The 26,143-nt window shown below is 38.9% G+C and overlaps 3 protein-coding genes across 3 annotated transcripts; 1 reads left to right on the top strand and 2 right to left on the bottom strand.

Moving 5' to 3' along the window:
- Positions 1-1,227: 1,227 nt before the first annotated feature.
- cmtm4 (CKLF-like MARVEL transmembrane domain containing 4) lies at positions 1,228-15,697 on the top strand. Its single transcript, XM_063881282.1, has 4 exons — positions 1,228-2,005; positions 8,127-8,303; positions 13,996-14,094; positions 14,639-15,697. The coding sequence occupies exons 1-4, from the start codon at positions 1,820-1,822 to the stop codon at positions 14,801-14,803; spliced, it is 627 nt and encodes a 208-aa protein (XP_063737352.1). The 5' UTR covers positions 1,228-1,819; the 3' UTR covers positions 14,804-15,697.
- A 2,062-nt stretch (positions 15,698-17,759) lies between these two features.
- cmtm3 (CKLF-like MARVEL transmembrane domain containing 3) lies at positions 17,760-24,272 on the bottom strand. The gene is made up of 5 exons (XM_063881284.1): positions 24,003-24,272; positions 20,491-20,646; positions 20,290-20,385; positions 20,013-20,133; positions 17,760-19,043 (listed from the first exon to the last, which is right to left on the bottom strand). The coding sequence occupies exons 1-5, from the start codon at positions 24,117-24,119 to the stop codon at positions 19,015-19,017; spliced, it is 519 nt and encodes a 172-aa protein (XP_063737354.1). The 5' UTR covers positions 24,120-24,272; the 3' UTR covers positions 17,760-19,014.
- A 117-nt stretch (positions 24,273-24,389) lies between these two features.
- On the bottom strand, positions 24,390-26,038 carry LOC134863053 (proteolipid protein 2). The gene is made up of 4 exons (XM_063881286.1): positions 25,943-26,038; positions 25,144-25,299; positions 24,955-25,050; positions 24,390-24,698 (listed from the first exon to the last, which is right to left on the bottom strand). The coding sequence occupies exons 1-4, from the start codon at positions 26,000-26,002 to the stop codon at positions 24,585-24,587; spliced, it is 426 nt and encodes a 141-aa protein (XP_063737356.1). The 5' UTR covers positions 26,003-26,038; the 3' UTR covers positions 24,390-24,584.
- Positions 26,039-26,143: the final 105 nt, after the last annotated feature.

Here is a 26,143-nt window from a genome sequence, read left to right as displayed (position 1 = left end):
TCACTGAATTATTACATGACAACCCCTAACTCAACACCCCACTCACAAAAAAATGCTCATTAATGGAAACTATGGTAATGGTTGCTCCCTCAGAAAAATAATGTACGTTTCTAATAATGCAAGATTGTTTGCTATTTAACTTTTAGTGTCTTAAAATGGCTAAAATACATATTCAAATCACTTCTTGCTAAATATCATAAGATATTATACTACAGTCTCAATGCGCTCTACCAGGATAACACTGTATATGTTAAATATCATACTCTTTCTGATGGAAGTCCTATAGAGATTATTTCTCAAATATGATTTAAAAAAAACTTGTTTTGTCGGAAGAAGAATACTTTTATTCGCCCTACAGAGGGGACATTTCCAAAGTAATTGTTTTTATTCTAGTCATCCTTTTTTAATTGTTCTGCTTCTATTCATTAAACTACTCCAAAGTCCCATTGTTGAAGCCAACATTGCATATGTTATTGACCGAGGCACTACTAAAAAACAGTAGTAAGGGTAAGTTTGCCCATTTGTGTTTTACATTTGATCAGAGTGTTGAATCACTGTATTTGCCCAGCAGGACCACTTTAGGACTGAACTGTACTGAACCAAAGATCCATTCGTATTTTAACCAGAGAACTGCACCACTCAATTGAATGGCAGTAGCTTTTTGGATGCAGCATCTCTAGCCAATTATCACCTACACAGCTATTACCACAGCCTTCCATCAGAGGGCAGCGAAACACAGTTTACTTCATTTAAAATTAGATCTTTCCTTGAATTCTGAAAGTTTATTTGACATGACATCTGAAAAAATACAGGATGTTTTGCTGTAACACATCTGTTAATCAATCTGTTTCTTGCTACAGCTGTTTTCATTTGAATGAAACCTTGCGGTGATATCTTTTTAGTTTCTTATCATTTGATATTCAAGGTTTTGTTTTAAAGTAGCAATGGGCTTTGGAAGATAATACAGCCAACTATTCCAGGGTCATTGCAGGCATAGGCTCCTTCAAGACAGTAAAAACTCCATACTACATTCTGACTGCAATCCTCAGGAGAATATAGACATATTTTTATCAGACCTAGCTGATGGTGAGAAAGGACCAGTGCAAGAACCAGAGAAAAGCAGCAGAGCTCCGTCCTGTCGGCGTGGTTCTGGCTGGATTCGTTTTGCAGGCTTTTAGGGAATACTTAAAACTGGCGCAGAGCCTACACAAGAATGTGCAGTTTTCAGGGGGGTGGAGACAAGCTTTCCTCGCATCCATAGTGAGGAAAGCGGCGTACAGGCAGCCTCACTGTTGGCTGCTGCAGGGACTTGCATAAGTTTACAATAGGGAACACAAAGCTTCTCTCTCGGTTCTTCCCGGCCATAATGGGCGGATGTTTTTCAGTCGCTCATATGAGCCACACAGCCCGGTAGGCATTTTTGTCCCGATGCTGCTGAACAAACCAGAATCGTCCACGGTGGAGTGACACTGGGACTCGGAACAAGTGACCCGCCTAACATAGTTAGAAGTGCGGCTATTTTTGAGAGACGCAACATTGTACCCAGGAGGAATCAGCGCATGGTTACATCCACGGACCCCAGCGTGATATTTCTGCGCCTAATATTGCAGAGCAACCTCCGCGGCTGCTTCCCCGTGGGGCGGCTCTGAAAAGTGGACGGTCTGGTTTGTTTTCTCCATCCACTTACAGCCTGCATGGAACAAAGTGTGCTTTCTGAAACATAACCTGCGGTGTTGAGGTGGATCCAGGCGGTTTGTCAGCGTGGGGTTTTATGCGGTAACATTGCCTGTCGAGAGTCCAGCTTCTGCCGACTTACATCATGAGGACCACCGAGGAGGCAGAGGGCTTTGACGGCGAGGCCTCCAACACCTCCATGATCTCCGGGGCCAGCAGCCCGTATCAACCCACCACTGAGCCCGTCCTTTCGAGGAACGTTCTGGGGGGGATAAGGTGCGACATGGAGTACCTAAAGTCATACTTTGGGATTTTAAAGGTGGTTGAAGTGGTAAGTGTGAGAACAACGCTATATTACTGTAACGTTCAGAGATGTACAGCCTCATTGAAGTTAGTAACCCAAACTATGACGCACCATTGGTGGAGAACATCAACTAAACAGCCACTAACATATGGCCAACATAACTCTACATTCAGGGAAAGTACTGCTGTTCTTGAAGCTTGCCTTCAATGCATTATGTTTTAACACTAATACTAACTGTTTACCTGAAATACTAAACTCAAAATTGTAATTTAACTAAAAGTTCCTCCACAGTTACTGGTTTGTTTAACCTACATATAACTTATAGTGGCCAGTCAGGTTTCATGCTAACAGTAGCTATGCCGACCCCATTACGCTCAAATATAAAAGATTGTAGTCTCTACGGATTACCCTGATGCACCTTGCTAAACGTTGTTTGTTTTCAGTAGACTCTTATTGTGAAGGATGCTCATTGGCTTCAACAAAAATGCTAGTATTTCAATGGTGTCCCCACAGTACCTTACTAGTGATTTTATAGCGTACAAGTCATTAAACGTGTTTTACCACTGCTGGCCCACTCAACAATGCCCTTTGTGATAGTATGTATTTGATTATGGTCTGAATTGCTCTTAGATAAAAAAAAGGAGTATAATCATTTTGGTTGGTAGAGTAACTAAAAACCTATTTCCAGTGTTATGTTAAACCAATACACCTAAACCAGATGGCTGAACTGAGACAGAGGCAGCAACAAAGCAAAATGAGGGCTCCCAAAGCTCTGACAATTCACCAGAGGAGGAAATATCTATCGAGCCAGAGCCATTTCTCTTCTTCTGGTGCCAACAAACTCAGACAGGCCTGCACACTCATGCACATGATGTGGGTCCACAACAGGAAAAACCATGGAGTTGAGGAAACTAGCAATTACCTCTAACAATGTTTCTGGATAGCACAAGCAAACTAGAAGTCCAAACGGTTGGAGGATAAGCTGCAGAGTTATGGCTTCTCTGCTTCACTTTTAAAGCTTTTGTTTAAAGTTTGAAAATGGTTTTCAGCTTGTGGGTGTCTGGGTCTCCCTATGGTCCTACAGCAGAGCAGTCAGCCTGTTGCACACACCTGTGATGTTTACCTCTGAGTACGTGGGAGGTGAGGATAGGAAGCCATCTGTCATCAGTGTAGGAGTTTGGAGCAGGGAGAACTAGAAGATTCATATTCACAGTATTTTACTGTTTCACAGAAAATGATAAAATACTGTCTTTGACTTGGCTCTCCAGAACTACATTAAATAACATTCCTTTTATTGCAATGGCTTACTACAGATTTAAAACATGTAGTAATTAATATCATTCTGTGCACATGTGCGCTGATGCCTGCTTCAAGGCTCAGTGAGCCTTTCCCTCATGTGGTTAATATAATGATTGGAATCTGCTCACAACATTGTAAAGGCACTAATGCCAATCTAATGTGGATGCTGCACTAAAATGTGTAGTTAAATTGTATTTGCATTCAAATATAACAGCTATGGTATATCTTAGTTGTACACAAGTGTTAAACATTATCTTGGTTCCCATTACTAATCTACTGTTTGTACTTTCTTTGTACTTGAACAGTTTGTTCAGGGCTGTTACTATATTTACGCAAAAAGCTAGTCATATGTCCTTTACTGACAAGGACACTACAATTGAAAGTCATTTAAGTTTACATTCAGCACCTAAGGAGAGGCCTGCAAGGCTTGCTGCCAAAGTTTAATGCTTAATTGACTTTCATTTTTATCGTTTTCTCCTCTAAAAGTTTAGCTCTGTACTAGCTAGGGCTGCGTGATGATGTTGATGACAATGCAAGGCTAACTGCATTTGATGTTCATTACATGGCTGATGTAGGACAGTTTGTGCTTAATATGGAAACACTGCGATGAGGCTTTGTGCGTGTTATTCAGATCACTTTGTAAATGGAAAGTTACTCCTCGGCTGAAAGGGCAGTAGTTGTTTGCTGTTAATAGATGATCTTAACAGAAATAAGTTACATGGCTGGAGTGATGATAAGCATCAACGCAAACACATATGGAGGGATAGGAAATCCTGTTTTATGAAATATGTGTTATATTTAAAGCTTTTGTGTCATTTTTGGGCCCCTTAAACACCCCTTTGGCAATATGCATACTTACTTATGAGTTCTGCAGGCAAAAGTGTATTATATTACCTCACACCTAGCCATGTTTGCCCTAAGAAAGACCTTTGCCCTGTTTTTACTGAGCAATTCAGTTTCCCTAAGAGCAGACCAGGGTGCTTAGTACTAATAGAGCTGTGTAGTTGCTTCACTTCAGAGCACTAAAATGCATTTGCAAATGCTTTTATAGAGCCAGTCATTCCTTGAATGAATGGATAGGCAGGCTGCTACTGCTGACCCTGTCCTGATCAGAAATAACCCCAATTAGGATGTAACCTGAGCAAGGTGTGTCCATCCTGCCAACAGGTTTGGCACTGTCTTTCTGCTGCGACTGGGTCAACAAAGACCAACTGATATTCAGCTGCTGCTCCTCTACACTAACTGGAACCTGATACCTTGTAGGCCTGACAGTACCCCAGTCAAACCTGCTTTGTTACCCATGCCCTCAGGATGAATAACAGTTCACTCGTGATGGTATGTGAACCCACATTTTCCTATTCTAACAAGTAGTAGCAAAATAGTCTGCTAAGGTGATTTTTTTGTGTGGATCCATGGATGTTGTGTAATGAAATTACCAGATGCTCACAAAAGTCAGTGAGCACTTCCTGCTCTGAGTGAGGGAGAGAGACGCCATATGCTCTGTTCTCTTCTTGTTGAAACATTACTTATTCTGAGCTTTTTGGGAGACACAAAGACAACAAGAACGTTGTGCATGCATGTGCCTTTTACTACACACACAACGCACTTTCCTTATCCTCTGGGGTGAAATATAACCTGCATTCAGGCCACAATTTCCATCACATACACAACTGTGGGATTCTGCTGAATTACCTTCTACATTTAGGGTAATGTTTAGTGCACAAGGTCCCATAGCACTCGGAGTGCACCATACAGTATACCGTTGCATTATCCTCACAGCAACGCCTCTTTTACTCATCCTTTAGATTTCTGCCCAGAGCAGATGGTGTGTAAGAAGGGGATCTGAGTTTAAGAGGCCCTCAAATGCAACTAATATTGTGCATAATACCAAAGATAAGGATTTGTGTACATATGGGAGAAAGAAGAGAAAGAGACTTGATATGATGTCCATTGTGCACGTATCCATGTACAATAAACAGGTGTTGTAGGGGAGAATGTTGACATAAAATAATTACCTACAGGATTATCCAGTGTGGTGCTTTGCCATCCCCCCTCCCCCCAGGCTGCCTGACACCTGCTACACAGGGACTTGGGGAAAGCTTCTTTCAACAGACATGACATCACCCCCTCAACCCATGCAGCCCTCCACTCCTGTTTGGGTGTAACCTTTTTGGATGGATTCCTATCCAACTACACGATCTAATGACGCTGCAGCAGCTGCACAAAATAAAGCTTTTGTCTTAATGGTGGCCTGCTCTGTGGATTTGCTGTCTCTTGTGTTTAGTGTATCACTGGTAATGTTTCTGCACGACATGTCGTGTACATACAGTACTATCTGTGGATCTTTAGGTATCTCTCGTGAGGTTATGTCTCACGAGAGACATAACCTCACTGAAGGACTGGATGAAGAGTCTGTCACAAACAGTAGAGTCCTCCACTGACAGTCACCAGTACCAGTCAGCACACAACAGTTTGTCTGTCAGAAACAGTAGACTCTGCTCATTAAGACGGATAAATAGGACTGTCTATTGAGCTGCTGAAAGCTCAGGGAGGGGAGGAGGGGTTTCTGCTAATGAGAATGTTTGGGTTTGTGCTCATATGCATTTGTACTGCAATGTCAAGCAATGAGATACTAGCTGTGGGGATTCAGAGAAATCTATTTGGGGCTTTACAAATCATCCAACTGTTTGGATTTTAAGTCAGAATTTCACCTTGCATAGATGAACTTTATGATGTAGGACGAGTCTCTATATACAAGGCACGGTATTTGCAAATCTTTGTGCTATCTACATCTTTTAATGAAGCCTAATTTGATGAGTCCACACACTTACACAGATCTAAACAGCGTGTGACAGCGCTCAGTTCATTTCCATGTCAAAAGCAGCTCTGAACAAAGCTTTACATGGAGAGTATATTGTCCAATGTTTTGTGTGCTTATCTGTGTATGTTTGTTTGACTGTATTCATCTACTATTGTCAAGCCATTTTTTGTTTGGATGGAAAACATATCTAAGGCTTTAAAGATTATTTTTAGACGGGGCTTATGTTGGAGCCATCTATTTATGTGTGCATTCTTTACAATGCATATAGTTCTCATGTATAAACTGTTTTTCTGGAATAAGGTGTTCCATTTATACATTTTTTCAACTATTGGTGAATGGCATAGTTTTAATCCTAGTGCCGATACTTTCCAATTCTCAGTTTTCCTCCTCTTCTGTTATCTGACATTTTGCTTGTATTGCTGTTGTTGTCCCCTGTTCCCTTGTCAGTTACCTCACACATACAGTATAGCAGCCATGTGACCATCTCTCTAAAGTATTTTTTCTCTCACTGCCCCCTGAAATTCTTGAAATGATCTGATGACACTCCTAAACCCATACCTGCTTAATTCCCTTTACTTTGTTTCTCTGATTAAACATAGGAAGTGTATTTGAAAGACGTTGGAACTCTGGTTTAATGATGATTTGTGGCTCTTAAAGCTTTGTAAATGGAGCTTAACCAAGTGCAATGCTGCCTGGAGTAATAGCCTTCGCATTATATAACAGTGCCTCACTGCAGCCAGGGGGTTTTATTCATCCTAACATAATATATGTAAAAGTGAAAACAAACCACAATTGTATTATTATAGTCTATTGAAAAAATGAGTTCAACCAAGATTGAAGCCCTGCAACCTTGAATAGTTCAAGTCATCAACGCAACCTGGAGCATACAGACTTACTGTAAGTGTCAGGCTGATAGAGAAGGAGCAGTGAATGTAGCAAGACTCTATTCCACTGTAGATAAAAGCAATGACCACAGCAGTTTATTGAAAACGCTTTCTGCACTCTAAGTGAGTTGGTGAGCAGGAACTGTAACGTACCTGTCAGGTTTTTCCGTCTGTCTTTAGAGAAAGCATGTGTCTACCAAATTCTTGTTGAACGTCCTAAATCTTTGGCTTTGTTTTCCAGCATTTTGTTGATTTTATGCGGCATATTATAAATCGGACTTACTATTGATGAAATTACTCTACGAGAGATGCCATACAACATATAAGTAGCTGTTGCAAATGAAGGGGAGAACAAAATGGAAAAGAAACACCACACCCTTTTAATGCCTGTTTAAACTGTCCTCTGTTCATGCAATACAGGCCAGATGCACCTTTGCATGAACATTTGTTAATCCAATGTTATCATACTCTATTGATGAATGTGTCTCAGTCCTGCTATAGGAAAGATAAACACAGATAAGACAAAACACCAAGCAGATCTGGTCTAAACTGGTTTGAATTCAGCAGCCTCAGGTCGGTGATCAGTCTCAGTGAGTTTCTCCTGGTTCTGTTATGTCTCTGGTTTTTAGACCGCTCCAAGCCAATCCGTAATCTGTGTGTGGTTTTTTCGGGGTCTGGATGGCGAGAGGAACACCTAAATAGCAGAATTCTTCCTATGCTGTGGTTTGTTGATGGATGTTGGCCGGAGGGAGGCATCTTCACAGGCTGCCAGGACCGGGACTCTTGAGATGGGCTCATGGCCTCCGGTCTATTCATAGGACAATCACTTCATCATCTGGAAAAGCTTGGAATTTTCAGCACAAATAAACTTTAAAATTTAAAGAAAATGGTTTGACCTACATGCTGAGGAGCACTTTTCCGAAGAAGCATTTCTTTTTATGCATTGACGAAAATGTTACACTTTTTTTCCCATATTGTTGTAGACTTGTTCGGAGAATGACTTTAAAGATATATCCATATACCATTAATACAAATCAATACAAAGGGTTTGACTGATATAACAATCATAAAGAGAGACAGACATTTAAAAAACATAATAAACATAATACTTAACATGCTGTTCTACATTTCTTCTTCACCTCAGGTCCTATCACTGATTGGATTCATCTGCATAGAGACTATCATGATGTGTTCTCCCTGTGGGGGGGTCTACTTCTTCGAATTTGTCAGCTGCAGTTGCTTCGTGGTGACCGGAGTCCTCCTCCTCATATTCTGCCTCAAACTGCACACCAAGGTGCCCCAATTCAACTGGAGCCTTCCGGTAGGTACAGACAGACATGATGTCTGACAGGACCAGACTATATTCGCTTCAATTTAGAAAAAAAAGGTACTTAAAGCCCCTTGTATGAGCCAAATTCTCAGCCCTATCTTTTCCGACATGTTCACTATTAAACTACTAGTATCTGATACAGACCATATCTAATAAAGCTTTACATGGACTGCCTGAGTCTTGCATTAACTATCAGACTCAGCACAAGCTACTTATACCAGTAAATTATGAAACTTATATAGAGTATAGAACTGATTCTGAGGGCGAACAGCTTCAGTGTTACCACCAGGATGTTGCATTGTCAGCTGTCAGCAAATGAGGTTGTGGGTGTTCAGTATTTGCCTACATACACACGTTGGTGTTTTCTGAGCTACAGCCAAGTATCCTTTGCAGAGGAGAGTGGAAAAAGCTATTTTCCAGAGGCCACACAGCGCAGATTATTGTAGTATGTACGCTGTGGATGTTAAGCCAGATGTCCAAATCCAACCATAGCTATCAGATTGCTTTATGGCATCCGAGGTACAGTATTCCACCTCATACATAAAGAAAGGGGAGTGCCTTTGATTGTACTTTTGGCAGAGAGAAATCACATGAAAGCGTTTTACAGTATCTGAGTGGTAGTCCATATAATCTAAATTCCACCGTTCGTAGTTTTTCTTAGAACTTCGGGTTATTTTCAGCTGAGGCATTTCTCATGTTGCCTCTGATTTTCAAATTATTTTCCATATAAATACAAAAAAACAGTCTAGAAATATGCATTTAACACATATTATTTGATAGCAGAGGCATGTGGAGACGTGATTATGGTTGTGCTTTGCCTTTAGACTCACAAAGGAGGTTTTAAAATTAAAAATTAACATTGTGTGGCTGATTGTTATTGCTAGAAACATGCTGTATGCCCAAAGATATTGAGTCTTTTATAATTTGTTAAAACAGAATATGTATTTGGATGACAACTAATTCTGTGTTTACAGCACAAAATCCCCTCTGCTATTCAGTTTTTGTGGGGCAGGGTCTGGTGTGTAGTTTACAAGCACATTATGCTCAACTCCACTCCACAGTTGTAGGTTGCACCACGCTGTTTATGTCTACCAAGTTCAAAGCTGCTCCAATCATATCAGCCCCCTGGGAATGTCACCATGAGTAAGCATTTCAAAGTGTTCAACCAGCTGTTAACCCTTCTGCTGCCTTCCCCTGTTTACAGACTCAAAACGGTAGAATTAGTTCAGTTTATTCAAACAATAAAGAAGATTCAATACACATACAATGGGGAAAGAGATTAATTACAGTGCAGGAACAGAAGAGGCTTATTCAGAGTCTTCCTCTTTTCAAACAGATAAAAAAGGCTTTGTAACTTTTGAAAAAAATGGACAAACGAAGCACACTTAGCAAAAATAATTTCTGTATACACAAAGACATTGCAAGCATAAGCAAAAATATATTAGTAAGGAAAACCAGAAAACCATTCCTCCTCTGTTGAGTGAGTTGTTTTATGCTCCAGTTGGATGTCTCATAAGGAGCTTTTGATGGTAAAATGATGTGCTATGTGATCCCATCTCCTCCAATTCACCCTCTGATGACTTTGGCAGCTCAGCGGGGAAACCCAGTTCTGACCTCTTCTCCCGCCTGTTCAACACAGAAATGAATGCCGCCCCGGGATCTTGTTGTAAAGCCACTTGGTGACTCTTCATGGTTTGTTTTATGTGAATGAGCTTGCTTTTGCACAACCGGCTAGAAAGGCAGATAAAGACACACTGCATAGTGAATTGTTTCCATAATATTCACAGCCATACATATTTTGGCAAGGCTAAGGGGTTTTGGGACAGAAATGGCGTGACCCTGAGAACACACACAGGGAGAACATTCACAGTCTGAAGGCCGGGAATAGTTGTATTATTCAACAGTTTTAATACTCTGCAAATTGTTCCAATATATTCTGGTTGCTTTGTTCTGGGGACAGACAGTTAATCATCACAGTTTGGTATGAATGACTGGTCCTTTACAGCATTATGCACCAGGAATGTAATAAAAGCCGCTGTATCTCTTTATGTCACAAAATATGTGTTTGTGTATGCAACTGATTGGATGGTATTCAGATCTCTTCATTGTGTACTATACAGTATACTTTTCATCCTTATATGTATCTTAAAAGAAGTTTACATTTTGGCAAATTGGCATCATAAGACACAAGTTTATCACCTCGATTACTAACTGAAGTTATTATCTGGTGGTTGTAAGGCTGAGCCAAAAACATAAGCAATATCGTGAGCCATATTTTTTGTGTGATTTCTAACCAGATTTATCTGTGTATTATATTGGTTTATATTCAACCAATGTATTAGTAGTCATATATATCCCTGTTAAACACATAACAGTGCCAAACATCCCTTTAGTTCCGCTTAATGCTTAGTATTCCTGATGGGTTTTAACATAAGTTACCTTGCGAACTTTAAGCCTGCATTATGCATGTTTATTTTAATCCAGTTTTGTTACTCTTTGTTATTCTGCTGCTTATGATCTACATCCCTCTGCTGAATTTGCAAACATAGTTGAGATTTGTGGTTATTATTAGCCGTAGTCATTAATCTATCATCAGTTCAGACCAGAGAGCACTTTGCTCATGTTGTATTTACTTTACCTAAAAGCTGAATCCAATAAAAGCTTTCTGGGTTTTGACACTTGAAGTTTGCCACCCAGGCAGACAAAAGAGATGAAATACTTCCCTGTTATCTTTATTTGTCTTTCAAAAAGAATCAGTCAGGCGTGGATGAGAAAGCCTGAGACACGATTTATTTTTGCATGAAGCTTTCAGGCCCTGCGGGACTTGATGCGACTGCCAAAGGAATAGACTTCATAATTGATGCTCTGCTCGTCCTCTAGGGTTCCCATGGTTCTGGACCAATGAGTATTCCTAGCTTCTATCTTGAGAGAAAAACAGGAACATGGACGCACATATAGGAATATTGAACATGTATACAGTATATAGCATATATATAGAGGCGCCCCTTCTTCTGCACCAACCTGATATAGTGGAACTTTTAATTATCACAGTTTTTTTAACCTGGTGTCTTCTGTAGGAGAACTCCTTAAAGTTATCTATCAAAAAGACTATGTCTGTGATCTATGTTAAACAAACATGCAAAAAAAAATGTTTCGGTTTTTGTCGGCCGCTTAAAAATGAATTGGCCTATTTTTTACTGTTGGATTGTGTATGCTCTCTTGTTATAAAATAAGAAACAGTTAAAAAAAAAAAAACTGAAAACTGAAAAAAAATGTAGGCATCGTTTTTTTAGGTTTTAGAGAAAATAATTAGCTATGGTTCACTGAGGATATAAAATGTACCATGGAATTGAAAACCTTGGCATAGTCAAATAAGGAGAGCTCGGTACATTGAACTGACATACCGTGAACCTCAAACACCATTGTTTCCTCCTTCACGTGCAAATCATGGATATGCATATCACAGCTGTAAAGCGGGCGAATTACAACTATCCCTGTGTGTGACGTAACACACGGTAGTCCAGCCCCAACATTTGCATACACCAGCTGCTGGAAACACTAACGCCAACACTTACCACTCCGTTACGTTGTTCTCCAATCTCCGACCAACTGGCTGTTCTTCAAATTCATCGGTGTCCTCCTCCGATAAAGGCTCAAACATGTAAGGTTGGATGCCAATAGCCTCCATGGTTCATCTCTCACAGTTTTGCAAACTTCACTTTCCTCTGTGGGCTCTGAGGCAGCCATGGATTGCGCCTTGTAAACCAGCCAATCAGAGCAGAGCTCTTAATTATTTAAATGAGCCCCAAATAAGGCAATTCAGCTTGTTTCATTCTAGGACCAAATCGTAGGTTTGTAAATGGGTCTGTAAAACTGCATCTGGACCTTTTTTGGAACAACCAAAGTTATAAACCTTCTTTGCAGACATCAGAGAACAATTTAAAATACAGATAGATGCATTCTATGGCCACTTTAAGTAAATGCCTTCTACAAGCATGTCACACCTCTCCTAGTTAGTAGTGGACCGGTTCTCCGCTTGTCACGCAACATTTCTTTTGGTGCCTGCAAGAGCTCAGTCCGAAGGGGCTTGGGAAAAACTTAGAACGCAACTAATATTTTAAAGCGTACTAGTTGGTGCAATGCTTTGAATCTTAGCAGAAATAGAGATGATTGTAAAACAATGACAGGGGCCAATAATAAGCCAGAGAGCCAGTGGTTTGGTCCAGTCTGTGCTTATGTTATTTAAAGTGTTACGGAGTGCTGGTTTGCTTGAATTGTGGAATTTTGGAAATAAGTGAAGCAGACAGGCTGAGGGTCTACTGAAGGGACTGAACTGAAGCTTACTGGGAATTTGTTGTATCTGAAAACTGTTCAACAGCTTTTCCGCACAAGACACTGGAGAAGCATTTCCTGTTTAACCAGTTGGGAGAGATAGATATGAATGTTTGTTAGTTAGTATTGTCGTGCAATGTGTGTGTGTGTGTGTGTGTGTGTGTGTGTGTGTGTGTGTGTGTGTGTGTGTGTGTGTGTGTGTGTGTGTGTGTGTGTGTGTGTGTGTGTGGGGGGGGGTGTTTAGTTTGAGGTTATAGTATAACACTGGTGGACATTGACTGTTCCAGTGAGATGAGATGTTATGGTTTCCATCTTAATGTGTTATTGATTAAACCACACAAATAGCTTCACATTTTCTACCCTGCTGAGTTGTCTTTTTTGTGTGTTTGTGTCAGTGTGTGTGTGACATGGCCATTGTAAGAGCGTTGTGTGTCCTATGAGACACCATGTCTGCCATAATCACAGTCATGCATCTGATCATGAGGGCTGAGCCCTAGTCATGCTCATTATTAACCCTTCCCTAACGGCCTTTCCTGCAGAGTACAAACATACAAACATCAAAGGGAAGTATCTCTTTCATTCTCCTTCCCCTGTGTAAAAGGTGGGGGATGGAGCCTGTTACATTTGTGTTGTGTTTAATATGAGGTGCTAGGTGACTTTTAAGTACACATGTATGCTGTTGGCTGCTTTGCCCTCCTGCAGTATAAGACTCATAGAGAAGCAGCAGTATGCAGTCTGGATGTTTGGAAGAGTGTCAGCAAAAAGTTTGTTCAACATGTAAAAAATAAAACATAATCCCAGATGTCCTACCTGTCAAACTTGTTCCTGAAATGTATAATTGGTTATAATTGGGCCAAAACAAACTCATATATCAAAAATAAATCTTAGTATCAGCATTGATGGAGCTCTAATGTATTATTTTGCAGAATTAAATGTGTAATAGAATTATTACTTTAATATGCTATGGAGTAACAAACGTAATAATAACATTTGGAAATGTAAAAGCAGGCTTTTCTAACATTGTCACTTTGAGTGCTATAGATGCATTACATAGAAGTGTAATGTAACACCTGCTGTATGAATCCCCTTTTTTTCTTTAGCCCTTGAGTGAATTTCAGGATTTACATATGATAAATACTTCATGTGGAGCTGAGTATTGAACCTTTTTCAGCATTCACCAAATATTTTTTGTGATGCAATTACTGTGAACATATGCATACACAGAACTGACACACGTGAACACCTATTATGTTGTTTAAATTACTCCTTCGAACTTCATCCTGTAAGAAATAGTTGTGACGCACACTTTGAGTCTAATCTAATCTTTTATTGTTTGCGTGTCTTTCTGTAGGACCTGGTTAACACAGCTTCCAGCACCTTCTTTTTCTTCTTGTCCTCTCTTGTGTTGGCCTTCATCAACCACAAGACTGGAGCTGAAATAGCAGCTGTGGTGAGTATTCACAACCCTCCTCTATTTTGACGTTATACAGATACATGGCAGACATCTTTATAAACCTCCATCATCAGTCATCTCGTTTCCTATCAAGGCAAATACATGCAGATTCATTTTTAAATTATCAGCTTCGATTTTAGCAAACGTCTTATTTATGTACCTTACTTTTAACTTGTGTGTGTGTGAGCAGAAGAGACTGACCAGATTATTGAATCATCTGCTGCTCGGTCGCTCCAGCTGAACACTGGTCACATGTATGTTTAGTGTACATTAAACTGCCAAAATGAATTTGAATGCACATTATTTTAACACAGGACCATTTGTGTATTTGTAGCAAGCATGATTCAAGTAATTTATCTGTATGTGTGTATTTATGCATTATATTTGTAAGCTTTTAGGTCAGTACAAACCATCAAGTCCGTCAGATGCAACCTAATCAGTCTAAATAAAGAACCTATGTTGCCATGCAAGCGCTTAACCCTTTGCTTCCCATTTTAATTCTGACATTGTTATTATACTTCCCTTTTCCACTTGTATGCAGATCTTCGGCTTCCTGGTGACAGGTGTGTACGGAGTCAACACCTTCCTGGCGGTACGAAGGTGGCGCCGTGGCAATGGGTGTCAGGGTGCGAATCAGACCAGCGAGTACATGCGAGCGCGCACGGCGTCTCGCGGAGAAATGGAGGCCAGACCCGAGCTTGCATGAACACTGGCAGAGAATCAGACAGACTAGAGGAAAAACACACTGCCAGCACCAGACTGAGAGGGAGTCTGCCTTCAGATCAGCATCTCATTCAAGTGTCCAGTGGAGGGGCATCTCAAGCTAAACACATGCTTTGACTTCTCATCACAGCATCTCAGTTGTGCTTTCTCCCACCCATGAATAAGTCTTTATTTCAAAGCCACAGATGAGCACTAAGGTTTGGTTTATCCGGCCTCCGGGCTTCAGTGACACATACTGACTCTAGAGTAAAGTGCTCCCGTCAGAAGTGAAGGTATTCTCTGTAAAACGTTTTATCCACATTTCTTTTCCAAGTAGCATGAAGGATGACTCCAACGAAGAGCCAAAACTAAAAATGGCTGACTTCACTCCAACGAGCACTAACTCCTGTTCTGGCGTAGGTGTTGACTTTTTAAAAGGTTTTGTGTTTCACTGTGAATGAAGTTAAGTTGAAGAAGGTCAACTTTTTGTACAGTTTGCTTATTTTACGCCGCTGTCTGTGGTAATGAATGTGGCCGTGGATCCAGGACGCCAAGACCTGCAGTATATATTAACCTGCTACACGACAAAGGCACCACGACTTTACTGTTATCTCTCAGATACTGACATCAGCCTTTGGTTATCAAGGCTGACATTAGATATTTTAATCTCAAGATTACACATGCTGATGTGTGTTTCTCCTTTGTCTACACTAACTTTACAAATGCCTCTAACACCTGACCTCTAGTTGCTTTGAATATCTCTGCTGCCAACAAGTAAACATGATCAGTACAGGGTCATTCTTAACTGCAATAAAGACAGCAGTGAAACAGACTGAACACAAATGCATCTGGTGGGATTGAAACAATTGTGAGACCAAAATAAAAATCCTTCATTTCATCTTTTTTTTAATCTCAGGTTGTGTAGTAACCATTAAGAAAATAATCACACTAGCATTCCTACAATTTTAATTTCAAGATGTGTTGGGTCAACACTGTGAGGCAGGATTAGGTAGATCAGGTGATAATAAGTTAATTGGTATCTTGTGACTTTTGCACATATCTAGGGCTTCAGGTTACACATATTTTGATGGTACACCTGTAACGACATTTGAAGTGGTGACCTGGTCAGGATCAAAGCCCCCATCCTATAGATTGAATCTCAGGTACTGACACACTCCTTCCATCTTAGAGATCAAAAACAAGATTTGAAATTGAATCACAGGTTGCCTCGTTCTGATCTGCATTTCTATATGTCATTAAAATCACAAGATATGATAGGACTGTCAGAATTAAAATTTGCTGAAACTTTAATGATTTTTCAAATGGGAGGATGCAAATATGGTATTTGTAGCCTTATTGTAAAAGCTTTCACTCTGGTAGAATAAATGTATCTACAGAATATTATCACACTTCATATAATGAAATTATTTATAACCCCACAATGCAGCTGTCATGAAGCTCTTGCATGCAGAGCCAAAGACATATTTGATATTCCTTAAATGCTTTTTCTGTTTGACCAGTTGACTAACAGGAGGCTAAATCTTGAAAAATTAAAATGCTTTTTAAAATGAAGAAAGACATCTACCTAATTATTGACTTCTTGGTGCTTTGAAGTTACACTATAGTCCCTCCCACATGTGTTTTCTTTCTTGTATGAGACCTCTTTTTTAAAACTTGGATGAGTTAGCGCAGGGTCTAGATTGACTCTATGGCTCCATCTCCTGGTGGTCTTCTAAAATGCACTACAGCCAGATAACCTCACTGGTGTGTGTTCATAAGAAGAGGAGCAGATATGTGTTTGACTTGGGGTAAAAATGAAAAATGTTTTATGTTTCAGTAAGTCTAAATGGTTCACACTATTCTGAGAGCTATTAGACTTGCTCGTGTTTTTAGTAAATTATATTATAAACAACAGCTTTTTTCCTCGATAGTGACTGAAGTGCTTTTCCGAACAGACAATCATATGTGTTATACTGTCCTTCACTTTGCATTAATGGATTTTTGAGAGATGTGAAAATATTGATATTTAGTAACACAATTATTATTCTATTTGATAATATAAATTGACCATCAGATCCATCAAAACTATCAGCCTGCAGCTCTGTATTTAGAACGCTTTGCTGTAGCATGGTATTAAATATTATTTATTTAAAGGAAAGAGAGTAATTGCTTTCCACAAGTTTCCAGATCCTTTAGACAGTGAATGATCATTATGATTGTGAGAATGAAATTGGAGGTGCGGCGCTTATCTGTTTGCTTTTAATCTTGTGTGATTTGGTTTCAATAACGTCTGTCCTTTACAGCATGGAGCCCAACTTGTACTTGCTATTTGCAGTAGCTGTATTTTTGTATTCATAGCATTCAAAAAAGGCTTCACATCAGTTTATAGTGACAATTTAAATAAAGTGATTTGGACATTATTTAAAATAGCTTGCTTTTTTATTCAAACATGTTTTGCAAAAAATAACAATAAAACGCAAACATTAGCTGATAAACAATACTCCAGTAAGGGGCCTCTTTAATATAACAATGCAGGAGATTATTTGTTATGCACAGCAAATGTGTATGGTTTAATTTGGTTGCTGTCTTGTGAAAACCGGGCATCTACAGATTTAGTAAGGTTAAATTCTACAAGCTAAAATTTCTATTATGGCTGAACATTGTTTTACTTCATCCCCCATCGAAAAATGTAATATCAAAACGTTTACACTCCTGTTGTGAGCTTGTGAAAATTCAGTGTTTTGGAGATTAATTGTTTTCACAGGATAGCAAAGATGTGCGCCAGTTCTGTTCTCACTCAAATTCATTTTTAGACAGTTCTCAGCTGGTATAGATCCCAATTTAAGCCTCGATGTATCAACAAAAACATTTGGATATATTATTGCCAAGGCACCAGTTAAATAAAGAATCTAAGTGAAGCCACAAAGGAAACAAACTTTACCATAAATGGCACAACAGTAAACAATTGATTGCAACTTTATTATTATTCTTTTTACTTTATTGAGCCTCTGATTCATCCGCTTTAAATTCACAGTGCTGTTGTAACACTGGTGCAGTGCAGTGTATATTACATATCAGTCAGTGTGGCTTTCTACTGCATCTAATTCTTCAGTAATGTTTGTGGAAATACTGAAAAATCTGACATGCATGCAAAAAAAGTAAATGTATAACAACAAAACAAATCACATATTAAGCAACAAAAATTTAACAAAATAATAATTCAATAAGTGTAATTTACACACACAGGTTACACGAAGCACATATAGTAGACAAATGGAAACATTAGAGCAGAGCGTCTCAAGCTTTGGGTTAATTTGAAAATGTGTCACTGTTTATGTAGCTTTGATTCATGGCGACTCTGAAAATAAAAGTTCTGGGAGATGTAAACCATATAAGGACCAAGAAAGAAGTGCTTATGCAGTACAACACGCCACAGGAACTCTGTTGATCCAACATTTGAATTTCAAAGAAGATAAGCAAACATTATCCTCAATTTCTAGAAAATACACTCTTGTAAAAAATTGGACAGAGGTTGTAACCAGCCAACCGCAAACCAACTGTTTCTTTTATATACTGTACATACAGTATGTGTTTTTATTGCAATACTGCAAATGTATAAATGATGATAATGCTGCACTAACCTACTACACTGTTAGTACTCCTAAACATGTATTCACTAAGGACAGTCATTTAGTGTTGTTGGATACAGTATTTCTGTAAATAGGGGACACTGTACATACCCATAAGTCATTATTAATTGATTTTCCTGTTTGAGACGTATGCTCCCACATGCAGATTGTACAAAAGGCTCATAAAGCTCAGTATCTTCAAACAATTTCACAGCTTTATAATTATCAGGTCTTTTTTCCAAATCTTCAAAGACACTGGGTTTATGTTTAGGCGTGAAAAACAACTACATTTAATTAAGAATGAATGAGTCATTTAGGAAAACAACAAAGATTCTACACATAAGTTTAGACTTTCTGAATTTGTGGGCATGATTGATGTGTGAAATATATTTCCACCTTTGAATGCTTAACAGGAGAATTCAAAAAAGTGGGAAGAAGAGAGGGATTGTTTTCAACTCACATAAGATCTAATACTAGAGAGAAAGTCTCGAATCCACCAATAAATTCACTTAGTTTACATACAATCAATGTGACCATTATGTGATGATCAAACATGCTGGTGAACACCTGGTGGTGGTCTGTGGTCTCAGTCCGAGTCAGAGTCTGAAAACTCATCTAGAAAAAAACGGCAAACAACAGATTAGGTATCTGGATTATTTTGTACCAGTTACATGAATATTTAACTCTAATACCAGAAAGTAACAAGTAATTGAACAATATGGTGCACTTGAAGACATTATACATGTTGGAGGAAATCATAGATTAAAGTATCTGACGTTCAGTTATGATGTCGCAAAATCTTTGGTTTCTATTTTGGTGAAACTACAGAACTGAAGCATACACAAACTTGGTTGTTTAAAGAGCTGATTCACCCCACAGACTGTATGGTTCACACTCATCACAAAAAGTACTGTATATTCACATTGCTCTAGATCTATCACAGTAAATAGTTCAACATTTTTTAGAAAAGGTTTAAAATGTTCTTCCGTAAAACTTGCGCTAACACAGCATCGTGAATAAGGTGAAAGACTCTCATATACTGCATCTTAAACACTGAACAATAGCTAAAGTATCTTAAGTTAAGCAAATTTAAGCATGCATAAAAGGGTTGTATTGAAAGCGCTCCATCTATGATGTAAACTGTGAACTTTCGGTTGCCAAAAACAGTGAACCAAAGGAAGTGGTTGGTACACCAACCCTTAAATATCATGTTGTTACTATCATACTCATGAACACAACTTGGCTCAAGCTTTGTCTGTGTAATGCCAAAAAATCAGCCCCAATAGGTCAACCTTTTGTGGATTGACAAAAAGTAAAAACACATCATAATTAAGCAAACTCATTTTAGTTTAAGAAATGTGGAATTTTCTTGTATGAGCGTGTTATAATAATAATCATTTTTTAATATTTTCAAAACACACTGCACATTGTAGTTGTAATTCATATCTAACAGGCCTTTATTAAGTATGGTATAGCCATATATTTGAATAAATAGAGCGTATTTATTTAAAATCAAATAGTCTTATAGTCCCTATTTGCATGTTCCTTTGTAGCTCTAAATCAGATTGTCCTTTGGAGTATTACCTTGCTGTCTCGATGGCTCCTCATTGGACTCCCCTCCTCCTTGCTTCAGGAAAGTTGCTAGCTCATTAAAAATGAGGTAAAAATCTAAAGCAAATACGATGGTGGCAATGAACCCAAATATCTGTAAAAAGAAAGACATTTGATATCAATCCAGGGAAAAACAACTGGTGTGATAAAAACTGAATTATTTAACAAAGGCTAAATGAGTTGTATGTACTTAATGATACATAAATAATGGAGTTGTAGGCTATGATCAGAGTTACAAAAGATAATTTACCCCAGCGGCCTTGGAGGCACCGTCCAGATATTTGGATACTGACATTATGGAGATGATGAAGAAAATAATGGAGGCAGTCACACATCTCATGAAATCCTTTAAGAGAGGAAAGAAAAAAAATATTTTAGATGAAAACCTTAACTTTTATAATGTCTTTTTTGTTTTTTCATGTGCAAGATCATGGCTATCTATTGTTCTCACCATGAGAGGCCAGAGGAAGCCTTTAAACCTCTCATTGAATTTGGTGGAATAGGCGAACAACAAGAATAGAGCAGCTAGGAACTCCAGCAGGGGAACTGTCACAAAGGCTGCTGCTGTGGATGCCGCGAAACACACAAATGATACAAAGGACAGCGCCTGAAAAGACAAATCAAAAGAGAAAGGGCAAAGTAAGTGCAACATGTACCGCAAGTTTAGATCACTGAAGAGTTAAAGACTTATGCCTCAAACAAAGCCTTTTGTGATTGAAGACAACTAGAGACATTGACGAAGGCATTACACAGTATTTATTTACAGTACAGTACAGTATTTTATTTTACATTCTGATTATATTAATCTATGTAAATGTTTTTCCATTCTGCAACTTGCCATTATTTATATTTCACTGTTTTATGTATTTCTCTTTCTGCTGGAGGAGCCTAGTCTCAAGATTTGTATTGCTAACATGACACTAGCTGTTGTGCATTTAACAAACAAAGCTTTTGAACCTTTTAACCAAATTATCTATTTCTATGCGAGAGGCTGAATCCCAAGGCCCATTTACATTTTAGACCCAACAGATAAATACATTCGCTCTTTTATTATCTGCTCCCTTTAGAATAATGTTACGCTGCCCTGAAGCTGTGAGTCTGTTTGAATTACAGCTTCAGGCCCACTTCCTGTTTGGAGATAAAGATGTTAAAAGACAACTTTTATTCACGCAGGCCTGGTGGTTCTCTCTCATACACATTTGCGCAAGCAGCCACAAACACAGAGCAGTTAATGAAAGAGGACGTTGAAACTGGCTCTGTGTTGGCAACAAGTAGTTACAACGTATGTAAATGACCCTGCCCTGTGTTTGACACTCTCCATTAGAAGTGCTGGACAGATCATATCAGTGCCATATAAGCAAGTCCAGACAGTGTAATCTTAGACAGGCCCGGCCATCTTGTCTTTGTCTCAGTCCTCCTACCCTGGCCTGAGGTTAGGAACTCCCCCTGCCTGAACCCACTGCTGCAGCTGCTATTACTTAAAAATGCTGCAACTGAGCAGTATCCTGTAAGGGATCTATAATATTTCACGGTAATAAGACACATAACAGCTCCAGGCTAACTATACATGCTTTTTTTTTTTTAGTTCCTCAGTAGATCCTCAGGTATTGTTTTCTCAAGGAGAATAAAGTCTATGTTGGAATGACTGAGCAATGGCACAGGATGAGCAAGCCTAAAATGTGTTGTACATTGCATAATCTGGCAAAGAAATAAAGAAAGCACATCACACGTAACATCAGTGAGACAATAATATTTCCTTTTGTTTAGAGTCCAGAGAATTAGTCTGGTCCAGGGCTGAAAGTAACAATGAGGTGGGTTTCTTTGGATAATCATTTAGTTGCCTAATCATTTGCTTGTAAAGTCATAGTGAAAGCTAAGTGGGTTTTGAAATGAGGTCAGATATGAGAGAGCTTGTTTTGAAAGCTTTGCCCTTAAAAGGTTTGCGATGAGTCTTAAAGGTATTAAAGGTAGTGAAACCTGCTGTGAGTGCATGAGTAGGGTTTTAAACACCTACATACATTATAAATCCTGAAGCCAAAAAAATGACATACTGAGCTAAGAATTCTGACAATCCAATCCACTTTATACCACCTAGGGAGACGGCATACATTTACCACACAATGTACCCTTATTAACAGCCTGTTTGCAGTATGGAAATATTTCAAACGTTACAAAAATCTGCTTTTCAAGCACATTTACAACCTGTGATTCTTAGACCTTTTTGGGCCTGTTGTTGGCAAAGACTGAAGTCTAATGAGGAATACACAGGGCTCTAACACATTGTGTATAATAACGCATGCTCAGCAGACTATGTGTCTGACTAATACTCCTAGGAATAGAAAGTCTTCGTTTATTTTACTGTACCACTGTGATACAGCATTGAGTTTAAACTCACACAGTACACATCGCACAGTACAGTAAATAACATAATAATATCAACAGAAAAAATACCATTGTTGAATCCATACAACAACAAAAAACGACAAACACAGATGAATCAATCGAATGCCATTGTACTAATGTTCTACAAAACCAAGTTGAGTCTCTGAATGCATCAGTTAGCATTGTAGAGGGAATTACAGCACAAGGAAACACCCCTCATCACATGTATTGGTATCCATGCAGGGTTTAGGACATTTGTCTTTGCCCTCACTCAAAGAAAATGCTGATGCTTCTCTTTTTCGGGTGGCAGCGAACACTTTAACAACATTTAATGAAATTTGCACCGTCATCAGTTTCTTCTCTAACAATTTAGCCCAGTTAGCGTTGGACGATACCATGAGACAACATCTTCTACCATACTGTTGTAATGGGGTTGCTTTCCTTTTGCTATCTCTGACTGTACTACATACAGTATTTGCGGGCAATGTTAGGAATCTAGGAGCATCAAGCTTTTATAACAAGATTGGATTCTCATTTTACTTTTGTTTACAATTTATAAAGCTCTGTTTACTTGTCAATTCTTTAAACCACTGAATCAGCCTATATTTAAAGCTATTCTTTCAATGCTATAAACAACAGACCTAAAAGTACATATTTGATTCACATAAAAGCATGTTTATAAAAGTGTGTCTTTAGATTTGAAAGAGAAGTTTATCTATTCTGTGGATCTTCCCATGATTATATGGCCTTTTAGTTAAGCTATGCAGAAGCATTTTAGCCTCAGGATGAATATCATAGTCACATTGCTGAGTAGCAGTAAAGAGACTGCATTGTGTGTGTGACAGAGTGCAAAGGGCTGCTGATCTCTGCATTCACACACAGTAAGGACTGTGCTCCAGGCGACATGTTATGGCAAAAGAGTAAAGGATGTGACTGAGAAGAAGATGACTGCATGCTCTCTCACATGACACAAATCTAAGGGTTCATACAGAAGTAACAAGCAAGAAGACCCCTCCTGCAGTAAGAAAAGCATGATGCTGCCCCCCACACCACTACCAATATCACGCACAAGTAGTCAGTTTATGCTTTGCTCAAATGCACTTGAAAAGTCAGCAAAAAAGTAATTTGGATGTTTTAATTAATGAGCTGATTAAATGCATTAAACATCACTGAGTCTAAAAGAAGCATAGACCGTTATTTAGCTTGATCACGGCAGCACAGATGGCTCTTGACAATGGTGAAGATGATTTAAGTGGTCTTCAGTGTGTCCATAATCCATAGAAAATTGTATTCCAATTTTCCAAGGTTTCCCTCAAAGTTGCTCACTGTACTTAGCTTTACTAATAGAAGCCTTGTGACGAAAACCGACTGACCCATATTCAAAAGGACAGTTAAACAGTCCGATAAAGTTATTTCCAAAGGAACATTAAAGCAACACACTTCCATGGCTGCCATATGTCCTACAAAAGAGCAAGTACAACTATCCAAAACGCGGCGCGATTTGACTTTAGTGCGCGTTTGGCGAAAGCATGGCACAGTAAGAATATAATTGGTTTCAGATCGCTCTGGTCCATTTCTTACCACTTCAGCAATAAGGAGCATTCCTTTCCTTGAGGAGGCGAACTCTTTGCTCGGGAGGACAGACAGTAGGACAGTCTGGCGCGGCCGAGTCGCGCTGGGAGCCTCGATGTCCCCCATGGTTGGATAAAAAGAGATATCAACTCTCCTCAAAAGTCAGAGAGCTCAAACTAACACGAAATGTAACGGATCACACGCTTGAAAAAAAAAGATATGTGGAGGCGTGAGGCTTCTCGGAGGTGGAAACGGAAACAATGACAGCGCGGAAACGCAGCCCGAGCTCCCGAAAAGAGCAACATCTGCTTTCTCCAGATGTGAAATGTGATGCCCCCAGCTGCAGAAATACATCACACTCCTCAGTCACTCAGTGGAAATAACCAACTCCTGATGTCAGAAGGTAAAGAAAAGGCTTTATTGATATTTGTGTCGTTATTGACATGTGTGTCAAATAAAACAATATCCCAAAACATAAATCAGAAATAAATACATTTGAAAACAGCTGCAATCTTAAACATGTCAGACACTGGTAAACATTTCTGAGTCAAATTGTGCAGTAATGTGGCAGTTGGAAACCATTTTCAATTGTTAATTTGCATTGTTTTCTTGATTAATTTCACTTCTTGGCTTGTTGAATGTGATGTTCTTGAAAAGTACGAAGCTGTCCACACACATCAGCCCAGCAAAGACAATACCAACTATCTGGAAATAGAAAGTACATTTAAAAGGACATGCATATTTCCTGTCAACACTGAAGTGTGTGTAACTACAGAGAAAATAGAAATCATCAAACTTCATGTACATTGGGCTCCAGAAGATGTATGCAGATAGCAAGCAATGTCATGCTTTCTATCTGCTATTTATTGAAATGCCAATGTTTGAGGGAAAACTAAAATCCATTTTAAATTTGACCCACAAAACTGAGATTTCAATTATAGATTAAATAAATATTTCTCACCCCTCCAACCAGCGTGCCTGTGACAGTGTATGTAGTCGCTGCCAACAGGCTCAAGACAATAAAGTAGACTGCTGCAAACACTGAATTAAAAACATCCTGCACAGAAGAAAATCATTTAAGAACAATCACTTTTAAAATGCAACACTTACAGTAGGCAAATCATGTAATGTGCTGTAAAACATCACCCACAACGAGAGGCCAGAAGAAGAAAGTCAGCCTCTTGTTGAGTTTGAACAGGTAGAGCAACAGTAGAAGGGAAGTGATCACAAACTCCGTCACTGTGGCTGCAATGTACCTTGTTTTGGAGGCTACAACGAAACACACAAATGCCACAAACAGAGTCGCCTAAAGCAGAAAAAGAGACACAATATTTAGAAAATGGTTACTGCAATGAATGTAATTTGAAAATAGTCTGTTTACATATAAACACATTATTCAGCTTGCATATCATGAATAGTTTTTATTCAAAACATCCAGCAGGAACCAGAACATCAGCTGATTTACTCTTCCTTCATAAGACCTGTTGCACATCCCAGTGTATATAGAAAAAGAGGAACTGTGTCAGCTTATATTTCAACATTGCTTTATTTTAAATAAAAGTAACTAATGCAGTAGCTAAAATGACCTTTTATGTTGATAATCAGAATCAGAATCAGAATACCTTTAATAGTCCCACAGAGGGGAAATCTGCATTGTTACAGCAGAAAGAGCCAAAGACAGCTTTATGTTACACCCAAGATACAAAAAATATATATATACAAGAATCACACAATTGTAAAATACACAAAAGTAAAAGCATAGCAACTGCATCAACAAACTAGCTCTAAGTGCATTGTTAAACATAAAGCAGATTTGTTACACTGCTTTGTTATTTCTTCATAACCTGTATCTGCTTCCCCTTTAATGTGTGCAGGACATATCTTAGTTCCTTACTTCTGTTGCAAACTACAAAACTTTTAAACTCGTGGTGATGTTTGATCTGTCTTACCATCTCTGCTACTTTCAGGATGCCCCTCTTGGATTTGATAAACGCAGTGTCTACCTCCATGGCTGTTGTTCTATTGTGATCCTTTGAAATGATGGTGTGAGTTCACTTTCAAGATAGCTCAACGTCTGTTTCCTGGAACAAGCAATTTCCTTTCAGCTGTAAAGGAAATGACTGTTCGCAAAAATAAACGCAATATTTTCA

This window comes from Eleginops maclovinus, chromosome 4 (genome assembly GCF_036324505.1).
Source record: "Eleginops maclovinus isolate JMC-PN-2008 ecotype Puerto Natales chromosome 4, JC_Emac_rtc_rv5, whole genome shotgun sequence".
Taxonomy (NCBI): domain Eukaryota; kingdom Metazoa; phylum Chordata; class Actinopteri; order Perciformes; family Eleginopidae; genus Eleginops; species Eleginops maclovinus.
Note: the sequence above shows the minus strand (reverse complement) of the source record. Positions and strands in the feature narration are given on the sequence as shown.

Coding starts and splice junctions, on each gene's coding strand:
- cmtm3 (XM_063881284.1), bottom strand. CDS start 24,119: ATGGGGGACATCGAGGCTCCCAGCGCGACTCGGCCGCGCCAGACTGTC. Junction 20,647..24,002: donor TGCTCCTTATTGCTGAAGTG/GTAAGAAATGGA, acceptor TTGTCTTTTCAG/GCGCTGTCCTTTGTATCATT. Junction 19,044..20,012: donor GGAGCCATCGAGACAGCAAG/GTAATACTCCAA, acceptor GTTTTTTTCTAG/ATGAGTTTTCAGACTCTGAC.
- LOC134863053 (XM_063881286.1), bottom strand. CDS start 26,002: ATGGAGGTAGACACTGCGTTTATCAAATCCAAGAGGGGCATCCTGAAA. Junction 25,300..25,942: donor TCCTGAAAGTAGCAGAGATG/GTAAGACAGATC, acceptor TTTCTGCTTTAG/GCGACTCTGTTTGTGGCATT. Junction 25,051..25,143: donor TCTTCTTCTGGCCTCTCGTT/GTGGGTGATGTT, acceptor TCTTCTGTGCAG/GATGTTTTTAATTCAGTGTT.
- cmtm4 (XM_063881282.1), top strand. CDS start 1,820: ATGAGGACCACCGAGGAGGCAGAGGGCTTTGACGGCGAGGCCTCCAAC. Junction 8,304..13,995: donor AATTCAACTGGAGCCTTCCG/GTAGGTACAGAC, acceptor GTCTTTCTGTAG/GACCTGGTTAACACAGCTTC. Junction 14,095..14,638: donor GAGCTGAAATAGCAGCTGTG/GTGAGTATTCAC, acceptor ACTTGTATGCAG/ATCTTCGGCTTCCTGGTGAC.